The sequence below is a fragment of the Myxocyprinus asiaticus genome, chromosome 31 (genome assembly GCF_019703515.2).
Source record: "Myxocyprinus asiaticus isolate MX2 ecotype Aquarium Trade chromosome 31, UBuf_Myxa_2, whole genome shotgun sequence".
In the NCBI taxonomy this organism is placed as follows: domain Eukaryota; kingdom Metazoa; phylum Chordata; class Actinopteri; order Cypriniformes; family Catostomidae; genus Myxocyprinus; species Myxocyprinus asiaticus.
The window spans coordinates 12,076,426-12,088,710 of NC_059374.1; the positions used below are offsets into that span (position 1 = coordinate 12,076,426).

Consider the following 12,285-nt stretch of genomic DNA (forward strand, 5'->3'; position numbering starts at 1 on the left):
GAGTGGCTCGCAGCGACTTGAAGTGCTGCTGACTCCGGAGGAGGAGACGGCAGGCGAGTTGTGACATACAATGAGAGTTGACATATGCTACCACTGCCGTGCTGTCTGTCCGAACTAACACGCGCTTGCCCTGAATCAATGGGCGGAACCTCCGCAGGGCGAGCAGAATTGCCAACAACTCGAGGCAGTTGATGTGCCAATGCAGTCGCGGGCCCGTCCAGAGGCCGGCGGCTGCGTGCCCATTGCAAGCAGCGGCCCAGCCTGTTTTGGAGGCGTCTATCATGACCACGTCACGCCTGGAGACCAGTTCTAGAAGAACACCTGCTCGTAGAAATGAGAGGTCGGTCCAAGGGCTGAAAAGACGGTGACAGACCAACGTGATGGCCACGCGGTGTGTCCGGTGGCGCCATGCCCGTCTCGGGACTCGAGTCTGGAGCCAGTGCTGAAGTGGCCTCATATGCATCAACCCGAGCGGGGTGGCCACCGCCGAGGACGCCATATGCCCCAGGAGCCTCTGAAAAAGATTCAGTGGAACCGCTGTTCCCTGTTTGAAAGCACCGACTGGGCGCGCTCGTTCGTAAGGCGCGCCTTCAAGGAGACAGAGTCCAAATCCAAACCGAGAAAAGAGATGCTCTGAACCGGGAAGAGCTTGTTCTTTTCCCAGTTGACCCGAAGCCCTAGTCGGCTGAGGTGTGAGAGCACCAGGTCCCTGTGTGCGCACAACACGTCTCGAGAGTGAGCTAGGATTAGCCAGTCGTCGAGATAGTTGAGAATGCGAATGCCCACCTCCCCTTAGCGGGGCAAGGGCAGCCTCTGCGATCTTCGTAAAGATGCGAGGAGACAGGGACAGGCCGAAAGGGAGGACTTTGTACTGATATGCCTGACCCTCAAACGCGAACCACAGGAAGGGTCTGTTTCGAGGATGGATTGAGACGTGGAAGTACGCATCCTTCAGGTCTACCGCCGCGAACCAATCTTGATGCCGGACGCTCGCCAGAATGCGTCTTTGCGTCAGCATCTTGAACGGGAGTCTGTGTAAAGTCCGGTTCAGTACTCGCAGGTCCAAGATTGGCCGCAACCCACCGCCTTTTTTTGGTACGATGAAGTAGGGGCTGTAAAACCCTTTCTTCATCTCGGCTGGAGGGACAGGTTCTATCGCGTCCTTCCGTAGGAGGGTAGAGATCACAGCGCGCAGAGTGGCGGCGTTTTCGCCCTTGACCAAGGTGAAGTGAATACCGCTGAACCTGGGCGGGCGCCTGGCGAACTGAATCGCGTAGCCGAGTCGGACGGTCCGGATCAGCCACCGCGACGGATTGGAAAGTGGACACATAAAGACACCATCTAAGATTAGACATCAGTTTTTGACATCATTAGCTTAACTTTCAGCCATTTTAACTTTTGACAGAAACATTCACTTGGACAATCAAAATCATTGTACACTTTTTAAGAAGATACCAGCTCACTAATCTTTTCACACTTGCATTTGTTGTGCTGTTGTAGAGTGACCCTTCTGAGGTATTGGTGGTGGCATTTGACACTGCAGTGCCATTCCATGAAGCAGTGGTGTTTGACCTTGCAGTGGCATTAGATGCTGCAGAGGTGTTTGTATTGAAAGTTATTACTGCAGTGTCTGTGCTGTTAGGGTTGCTTAGATCCACTGACCTATTTGTGACCAGTAAAGTGATTGGAGACTGCAGAGAACCTGGGAAAGACAGCAGATCGAAGAAAATATTTTAATGCTCTCATTAAACAATATATGTTCCAGTAATTTAATCCTAGTATTGCACTCACCATTTGTGAAGTTGCCAGTGAAAAAGAAGAGGAAAGCCCCTGTGTATGCCGCCAGGACACTCCTGTTGCTGAGACCTGGAGCTATAAAAGTGCACTGAATCTTACTTCTGTTCACTGAGCCACGGAAACTTCTAGGGTTGAACTACAGAAAAAAAATACATAAAAAAAAAAAATTAAAAAAGTAATAATGATAAAAATCTTTGCTACACAGATTAATCAATATGTCCAAAAATTATATGAAAGCACAGTAGAACTGTCAGAAGAGAATCTATCCTCTTGAAACTGTATTTCTTTTCTTTTGTTTTATTTCCATGCACTTAGTTTGTATGGGTCCTCTTAATACAGGCTTCTCTTGAATAGCTACAAACCTTAGAGACCTACGTGGACAGCAGCAGGATTAGGTTTTTTAAACCCCTCCCTACAACTATGCCTAACTAAAAAAAATCTATAACTTAGGGTCTCCCATGCAAAGCTTGTCAGAGTATTTCAAAGAAAATACTCAATCTAGAAGACACTTACTGCATTATCCTGAGTCAGTCTGCTGTTGTTCAGTGTTGCGCGGGTAAACTTCACTATACCATTGTTGTTGGCACAAGAATAAACAGTATCACCATCACCCTATGACAGGATAAAGTAAATAAGTCTGAGAACACAAATCCAAATCTTTTGATCAACTGCACCACCAAGGAACAGCATACAGTATATAATCATTGTTTCCAAACATGTTTCTCAAACACTCCTACTGCCACTTCAGCCCCAGACTGTCAACCATTGTTAAAAAAAAAACCCAGATAGTCCCACCCCATACTTGTCCCTAAGTACAAAAGTACTGACTGAAAATATTGTGCTTTGATGATATTTTCTAGTTAAGGCCACTATTAGCTATTTTGGACTGACTTCCTACCCCGAAATATTTAGAAAATTACAGGGTGGAAAGTTTGTTGCGATAAAAGGCAAACCGCAATTGAGTGATACATCCCAAATAGCCTCAATTATCTATTCAAATTACAAGTAAATGCATTCCGAACATGCTATGATGAGGTTGAAATAATGAAGTGCTTTAAGGATTTTGTTCTGAACTCTGATTACATTTTACATTTCAACTCAAATTGTGAAACTCGTGTATTAAATAAATTCAATTCACACAGACTGAAGTAGTTTAAGTCTTTGGTTCTTTTAATTGTGATGATTTTGGCTCATATTTAACAAAAACCCACCAATTCACTATCTCAAAAAATTAGAATATGGTGACATGCCAATCAGCTAATCAACTCAAAACACCTGCAAAGGTTTCCTGAGCCTTCAAAATGGTCTCTCAGTTTGGTTCACTAGGCTACACAATCATGGGGAAGACTGCTGATCTGACAGTTGTCCAGAAGACAATCATTGACACCCTTCACAAGGAGGGTAAGCCACAAACATTCATTGCCAAAGAAGCTGGCTGTTCACAGAGTGCTGTATCCAAGCATGTTTACAGAAAGTTGAGTGGAAGGAAAAAGTGTGGAAGAAAAAGATGCACAACCAACCGAGAGAACCGCAGTCTTATGAGGATTGTCAAGCAAAATCGATTCAAGAATTTGGGTGAACTTCACAAGGAATGGACTGAGGCTGGTGTCAAGGCATCAAGAGCCACCACACACAGATGTGTCAAGGAATTTGGCTACAGTTGTCGTATTCCTCTTGTTAAGCCACTCCTGAACCACAGACAACGTCAGAGGCGTCTTACCTGGGCTAAGGAGAAGAACTGGACTGTTGCCCAGTGGTCCAAAGTCCTCTTTTCAGATGAGAGCAAGTTTTGTATTTCATTTGGAAACCAAGGTCCTAGAGTCTGGAGGAAGGGTGGAGAAGCTCATAGCCCAAGTTGCTTGAAGTCCAGTGTTAAGTTTCCACAGTCTGTGATGATTTGGGGTGCAATGTCATCTGCTGGTGTTGGTCCATTGTGTTTTTTGAAAACCAAAGTCACTGCACCCGTTTACCAAGAAATTTTGGAGAACTTCATGCTTCCTTCTGCTGAAAAAATGCTGATTTCATTTTCCAGCAGGATTTGGCACCTGCCCACACTGCCAAAAGCACCAAAAGTTGGTTAAATGACCATGGTGTTGGTGTGCTTGACTGGCCAGCAAACTCACCAGACCTGAACCCCATAGAGAATCTATGGGGTATTGTCAAGAGGAAAATGAGAAACAAGAGACCAAAAAATGCAGATGAGCTGAAGGCCACTGTCAAAGAAACCTGGGCTTCCATACCACCTCGGCAGTGCCACAAACTGATCACCTCCATGCCACGCCGAATTGAGGCAGTAATTAAAGCAAAAGGAGCCCCTACCAAGTGTTGAGTACATATACAGTAAATGAACATACTTTCCAGAAGGCCAACAATTCACTAAAAATGTTTTTTTTTATTGGTCTTATGATGTATTCTAATTTTTTGAGATGGTGAATTGGTGGGTTTTTGTTAAATGGAGCCAAAATCATCACAATTAAAAGAACCAAAGACTTAAACTACTTCAGTCTGTGTGCAATGAATTTATTTAATACACGAGTTTCACAATTTAAGTTGAATTACTGAAATAAATGAACTTTTCCACGACATTCTAATTTATTGAGATGCACCTGTATGTTTAATTTAACAGGGTGGAATTGTTGTTTCAAAAAAGGCACAACGAAATTGAGTGATACTACCAGAATTACCTCAATTATCTATTCAAATTACAAGTAAATGCATTCCTAGCTTAGTGTGATGGGGCTGAAATAGTGTAGTGCTTCACACATATAGTTTAGAACTATGAATACCTTTTGGTATACTGAAACACTGGAACCACATATTTAGCATTAGAGTAAAGGATAAAGAGTCTGGCATTTAAAATAAACTCTTGAAATGATACAACATTTTAAAGAGAAACATTTTAAAGACAATGATGGCACTGTTTCCTGAAAAGGAGCCAGATCTTTAGAAGCATTCTAACAAGATCACAAAGCCCCAAACCATGATTATATTCTTTTATCTTTAATGTGGACATGTATGCGAATTGAATCTTCTTCAGACCTCCCTGTTGTCACGAGAGAGGCCAACCGCGATGTAACCATTCGACTCTCCGCTGAGCTCAAAAGTGAGGTTGTCTGCATTTCCGTATACTGCTCTCGTGGAGACAAAAAAGCAGGAACCCTGAGCAGCTGGATTACAGGTGGGTGGAGTGGAGAAACATGCCCTATCTCTCCTGCAGTTATCCCTGCTGATGGTTTCCTGCAATAAAATTAAGACAACTTTAAATGGAAACAAAGCCATGTAAATGCCAGGTACATAAAACATCATGGTTACTTGTGTAACCTCCATTCCCTGATGGAGCGAACGAGACGTTGTGTCAATGTAGTGACACTAGGGGTCACTCTTGGGATCCCGAGACACCTCTTGTCTTTGATAAAAGGCCAATGAAAATTGGCGAGTGGTATTTGCATGCCACTTCCCCGGACGTACGGGTATAAAAGGAGCTGGTATGCAACCACTCATTCAGGTTTTATGCTGAGGAGCCGATATAAGGTCCGGCCATTTCAGAGGGTAGTTCAGTGTTGTGGCAGGAGGGACACAACATCTCCTTCCCTCCATCAGGGAACGGAGGTTACACAAGTAACCATGACGTTCCCTATCTGTCATTCACTCGACGTTGTGTCGATGTAGTGACACTAGGGGTCCCTATACGAAACGCCACAACTGGCTGTACTGTGTTACGTGAACTGGCGGTGTGTGGTGGGCAGACTGCTGTGTGCCTCATAGCCAGCACACCAGGTCAACACGTAACCTCCCCCAACATAGTTATGAGTGTCAAACGGCCCTTTTTGGAGACAAGTCGACTACCCAAAGATACAGACAGGCTTAACCCAGTCGTGGCCTCTTTTCCCCTTCTCTTTTTCCACTCCCTAAAAAAGAAGGGGGATTATCCGACTGGGCCGCCAGGTCTAGTTGGAGGTTGTCCCTCCCAAGGGGAAGACACCGCGGAGACCAAACCTTGCCCAAAGAGAGGGGGGATATTTAAGTGGAAGAATACATCACATGGTCTTTCCAACCATGTGGAGAGCCTTCAAGGTAGATCCTGCCCAATGGGGGAGGAGTTACTACAAACATGGAGACTGAGGCAGAGGGGTTCTGCCCAAGGAAGACGCAGTTTGCCAGCAGGGAAACGAACTAGCGGAATATAATTATAACATGGGGTTAGCCTTACAGGGAACCGCCACATGCCGAGCGCCTACCCCAGAACAGGGCTCTTAGTTAGCGTGTGTACTGGGCTGGCAGCAAGTCTCTCCGAAAACTTGACTGCCACAGGGCTCGGAGAAAGTCAATCAGGGAACAAAGTTTGTGAACACTACTGGGAATTAATGGTGCACGTCTTCAGCTCCAAGGGAGGTGGAAGGCGCTATGTGCAAGCGATACACCCAGCTGGCTATCCCGGGCTTATCCGCTTGTGTTGCGTTCCACTACCTGGGATGAAACCGGTTCCACACGGAGGTTGTAGAACCTTGCAAAGGTGTTGGGTGTTGCCCAGCCCAATGCTCTGCAAATGTCTGTTAGAGTGGGACCTCTGTCCAGGGCCCAGGAAGCCACTACACCTCTGGTAGAATGGGCTCGTAGCCCTACCGGGGGCGGCATGTTCTGGGCGAGATATGCCATAGTTATGGCATCAATGAGCCAGTGGGCGATCCTCTGCTTGGAGACAGCGCGTCCTTTCCGCTGTGCACCAAAGCAGACAAAGAGCTGCTCAGAGATTCTAAAGCTCTACGTGCGATCCAAATAGATGCGTAAAGCGTGCACCAGACACAGCAACGACAGGGCTGGGTCTGCCTCCTCCTGGGGCAGCGCTTGCAGATTCACCACCTGGTCCCTAAAAGGGGTGGTGGGAACCTTGGGAACCTAGCCCGGTCGGGGTCTCAGGATCATGTGAGAGTAACCCGGACCGAACTCCAGGCACGTTTCGCTGACAGAGAACGCTTGCAGGTCACCTACCCTCTTGATGGAAGTGAGCGCAGTCAGGAGGGCAGTCTTCAAGGAGAGTGCCTTAAGCTCGGCTGACTGCAAAGGCTCAAAGGGGGCTCTCTGTAGACCCTGAAGAACTACGGAGAGATCCCATGAAGGAAAGAGGCGCAGTCTGGAAGGATTCAGCCTCCTGGCGCCTCTTAGGAACCTGATGATCAGGTCGTGCTTCCCTAAGGACTTACCCTCGACTGCATCGTGGTGTGCTGCTATGGAGGCAACGTACACCTTCAAGGTGGAAGGGGACAGCCTCCCTTCCAGCCTCTCCTGCAGGAAGGAAAGCACTGATCCGACTGCGCATCTCTGGGGGTCTTCGTGTCGGGAAGAACACAACTTAGCGAATAGACGGCACTTAAAGGTATACAGGCGCCTCGTAGAGGGGGCTCTAGCCTGAGTGATCGTGTCTACCACCGCGGGTGGTTCCAGAGATTCCAGAGGTCTGGGCATGGGTGCCAGAGGGTGCCCCATCCCTGAGAAAGAAGGTCCTTCCTCAGGGGAATTCGCCAGGGGGAGCTGTCACGAGGAGCGTGAGGTCCGAGAACCACATCTGGGTGGGCCAGTAGGGTGCTACCAGAACGACCTGCTCCTAGGCCTCCCTGACCTTGCACAGGGTCCGTGCAAGCAGGCTCACTGGGAGAAATGCATATTTGCGTAGGTCAGGGGGCCAGCTGTGTGCCAGCGCGTCTATGCCGAGGGGAGCCTCAGTGAGGGCGTATCAGAGCGGGCAGTGGGAGGATTCTTGGGAGGCGAACAGGTCCACCTGTGCCCATCCGAATCGACTCCAAATCAGCTGGACCACCTGAGGGTGGAGTCTCCACTCTCCCCTGAGGGAAACCTGCCGTGACAGCGCGTCCGCTGTAGTGTTGAGGTTGCCCGGGATGTGAGTGGCTTGCAGCGACTTGAAGTGCTGCTGACTCCGGAGGAGGAGACGGCGGGCGAGTTGTGACATACAACGAGAGTTGACATATGCTACCACAAGTAGGGGCTGATTGCTCTTTTCCCAGTTGACCCGAAGCCCTAGTCGGCTGAGGTGTGAGAGCACCAGGTCCCTGTGTGCGCACAACACGTCTCGAGAGTGAGCTAGGATTAGCCAGTCGTCGAGATAGTTGAGAATGCGAATGCCCACCTCCCCTTAGCGGGGCAAGGGCAGCCTCTGCGATCTTCGTAATGACACGAGGAGACAGGGACAGGCCGAAAGGGAGGACTTTGTACTGATATGCCTGACCCTCAAACGCGAACCACAGGAAGGGTCTGTTTCGAGGAAGGATCGAGACGTGGAAGTACGCATCCTTCAGGTCTACCGCCGCGAACCAATCTTGATGCCGGACACTCGCCAGAATGCGTCTTTGCGTCAGCATCTTGAACGGGAGTCTGTGTAAAGTCCGGTTCAGTACTCGCAGGTCCAAGATTGGCCGCAACCCACCGCCTTTTTTTGGTACGATGAAGTAGGGGCTGTAAAACCCTTTCTTCATCTCGGCTGGAGGGACAGGTTCTATCGCGTCCTTCCGTAGGAGGGTAGAGATCACCGCGCGCAGAGTGGCGGCGTTTTCGCCCTTGACCAAGGTGAAGTGAATACCGCTGAACCTGGGCGGGCGCCTGGCGAACTGAATCGCGTAGCCGAGTCGGATGGTCCGGATCAGCCACCGCGACGGATTGGAAAGTGGACACATAAAGACACCATCTAAGATTAGACATCAGTTTTTGACATCATTAGCTTAACTTTCAGCCATTTTAACTTTTGACAGAAACATTCACTTGGACAATCAAAATCATTGTACACTTTTTAAGAAGATACCGGCTCACTAATCTTTTCACACTTGCATTTGTTGTGCTGTTGTAGAGTGACCCTTCTGAGGTATTGGTGGTGGCATTTGACACTGCAGTGCCATTCCATGAAGCAGTGGTGTTTGACCTTGCAGTGGCATTAGATGCTGCAGAGGTGTTTGTATTGAAAGTTATTACTGCAGTGTCTGTGCTGTTAGGGTTGCTTAGATCCACTGACCTATTTGTGACCAGTAAAGTGATTGGAGACTGCAGAGAACCTGGGAAAGACAGCAGATCGAAGAAAATATTTTAATGCTCTCATTAAACAATATATGTTCCAGTAATTTAATCCTAGTATTGCACTCACCATTTGTGAAGTTGCCTGTGAAAAAGAAGAGGAAAGCCCCTGTGTATGCCGCCGGGACACTCCTGTTGCTGAGACCAGGAGCTATGAAAGTGCACTGAATCTTACTTCTGTTCACTGAGCCACGGAAACTTCTAGGGATGAACTACAGCACAAAAACAAAAGTAATAACGATAAAAATCTTTGCTACACAGATTAATCAATATGTCCAAAAATTATATGAAAGCACAGTAGAACTGTCAGAAGAGAATCTATACTCTTGATACTGTATTGCTTTTATTTTGTTTTATTTCCATGCACTTAGTTTGTATGGGTCCTCTTAATACAGGCTTCTCTTGAATAGCTACAAACCTTAGAGACCTACGTGGACAGCAGCAGGATTAGGTTTTTTCAACCCCTCCCTACAACTATGCCTAACTAAAAAAAATCTATAACTTAGGGTCTCCCATGCAAAGCTTGTCAGAGTATTTCAAAGAAAATACTCAATCTAGAAGACACTTACTGCATTATCCTGAGTCAGTCTGCTGTTGTTCAGTGTTGCGCGGGTAAACTTCACTATACCATTGTTGTTGGCACAAGAATAAACAGTATCACCATCACCCTATGACAGGATAAAGTAAATAAGTCTGAGAACACAAATCCAAATCTTTTGATCAACTGCACCTCCACCGGCACACAAAGGAACAGCATACAGTATATAATCATTGTTTCCAAACAGGTTTCTCAAACACTCCTACTGCCACTTCAGCCCCAGACTGTCAACCATTGTTAAAAAAACAGATAGTCCCACCCCACAAAAGTACTGACTGAAAATAATGTGCTTTGATGATATTTTCTAGTTAAGACCACTATTAGCTATTTTGGACTGACTTCCTACCCCGAAATATTTAGAATATTACAGGGTGGAAAGTTTGTTGCAATAAAAGGCAAACCGCAATTGAGTGATACATTCCAAATAGCCACAATTATCTATTCAAATTACAAGTAAATGCATTCCCAACATGCTATGACGAGGCTGAAATAATGAAGTGCTTTAAGGATTTTGTTCTGAACTCTGATTATATTTTTGTAAACTGAAACACTGGAACCACATATTTATCATGAGGAGTAATAGATCCAGAGTCTGCTTAGTGTTTGATGTTTAACCCAATATATGTTTAATTTAACAGGGTGGAATGGTTGTTTCAAAAAACGCACACCGAAATTGAGTGATACTACCAGAATTACCTCAATTATCTATTCAAATTACAAGTAAATGCATTCCTAGCTTAGTGTGACGGGGCTGAAATAGTGTAGTGCTTCACACATATGGTTTAGAACTATGAATACCTTTTGGTATATTGAAACACTGGAACCACATATTTAGCATCAGAGTAAAGGATAAAGAGTCTGGCATTTAAAATAAACTCTTGAAATGATACAACATTTTAAAGAAAAACATTTTAAAGACACTGATGGCACTGTTTCCTGAAAAGGAGCCAGATCTTTAGAAGCATTCTAACAAGATCACAAAGCCCCAAACCATGATTATATTCTTTTATCTTTAATGTGGACATGTATGCAAATTGAATCTTCTTCAGACCTCCCTGTTGTCACGAGAGAGGCCAACCGCGATGTAACCATTCGACTCTCCGCTGAGCTCAAAAGTGAGGTTGTTGGCATTTCCGTATACTGCTCTCGTGGAGACAAAAAAGCAGGAACCCTGAGCAGCTGGATTACAGGTGGGTGGAGTGGAGAAACATGCCCTATCTCTCTTGCAGTTATCCTTGCTGATGGTTTCCTGCAATTTAATTAAAATAAATGTTAATTGAAACAAAAACTCATAATAGAAAACAAGTAATTCACCATCTAAAATAAGACAGTAGTTTTTGACATCAGTAGCTAATCTAACAACCATTTCACCTTTTCAGAGTAACTTTCATTTGAACCACCAAGATCATTTATACAATATTATAAACTGGGAAAACTACTTGGCTCACTAGTGACATGTGGTTGGTCATGTTGAGAGGGCCCATCTGGGTCAGGTTGTTGGTCATGTTGAGAGGGACTGTCTGGGTTAAGTTTCTGGTCATGTTGTTAGAAGGTATTGAGTTGTTGCTAGTGTTTGTTGTATTTGTCGCCTCCATTTCAAGCATCATGCTTGCCATCACCAGGACAGCCACAGAAATCCATTTACTCTCCATTTACTCTCTTATGCCCTTGTATCCTTTTATTTTGAAGCTTGATCTCTGTCACCTAAAATAAAGATGAATAATATAGTTTGTATAATTTACAATCAAACTGAAGAAGACTGCGTAGGTCACTCACCTGCACATGGTAACACGTTTCTCAGAGTAAACAAGCAAAAAGTTTGACAAATTATATCCGAAACAATAAGGTAACACTTTATATTAACGTAAATTCTGTGTTAGTTAACATAAACATGAACGATGCACATTACTTTTTATACCATTTACAGATGCGGCCTTTGACAATGTACGTATTTTTTCATGCGCTTTCATGTGATCCACCATGTAAAATTGCGCAGCACGACGCAGACGGCCTCTCCGAATTTAAATACATAAGTTACGCTTCTCACAATATCCACCAGGTGGCGCATGGGACTCCAACTTTATCTTTGGCTGCATTAAAATATTGACCAGCATTGACCTGATTCAGTGACCTCACTTTTTCCTCACAGAACCCATATTTGTGACCATCAGTGGGAAGACGCAATGATGGTGAATGGAAAAAACACCAGTGAAACGATATCAAGAAAAATGTCAGTTTGCTCTTTATCCATGCCAAGTCCCAGGAAAAGTTTATACAGGTTGGAAGTCAGCACAAATATTGCCAATTTTTACTTTCACAAACATTTACATTTATTTTATCCACATTCATCTCTGTACACCAGCAAGTCTAATGTGTGACCGACGGGTACACACACCTAACGGTACATCATCGTAAACATCACTCACCCAGAAGTTACAAATGTCTTTGTGTTGTTTTCTGGTCTGAATTGGTCACAATATTACAAAACGTCTGTGATGATCCTGTCTATATGCTGCTTTTAGTTCATGAAGAATACCGAGGCGACCGAGGCAAGCACACCTATGCAAGTGTACCTGGAGTTTAACTATTGTTTTACATATTTTGTCGTGCATTTATTAACCATCTCTTTTGGAGCGTAGTTAATTAAAATTTTTATTTAGTAATATACAGTATTCTCTATATCAACTTGCAGCATTAATATGACTAATATGTTTACATTTTAGTCTGCTGGCATGAATAAAATCTGTGTTACATAATCTTATGTGGTGTTGTTATAAGGTACTAACATAGGCATATACACATTATATGTAGGA

The 12,285-nt window shown here is 45.1% G+C and overlaps 1 protein-coding gene across 1 annotated transcript in view; it reads right to left on the reverse strand.

The window, feature by feature from the left end:
• The window catches only part of LOC127422111 (uncharacterized), a 34,812-nt gene extending 23,763 nt beyond the window's left edge, over window positions 1-11,049 (reverse strand). The window contains exons 1-4 of the mRNA XM_051665472.1: window positions 10,921-11,049; window positions 10,524-10,721; window positions 2,311-2,409; window positions 1,792-1,933 (exon numbers count right to left, since the gene is read on the reverse strand). Of these exons, the coding sequence (XP_051521432.1) occupies window positions 1,792-1,933; window positions 2,311-2,409; window positions 10,524-10,721; window positions 10,921-11,013 (532 nt within the window). The 5' untranslated portion in view covers window positions 11,014-11,049. The remainder of the gene's footprint in view (window positions 1-1,791; window positions 1,934-2,310; window positions 2,410-10,523; window positions 10,722-10,920) is intronic.
• Window positions 11,050-12,285: the final 1,236 nt, after the last annotated feature.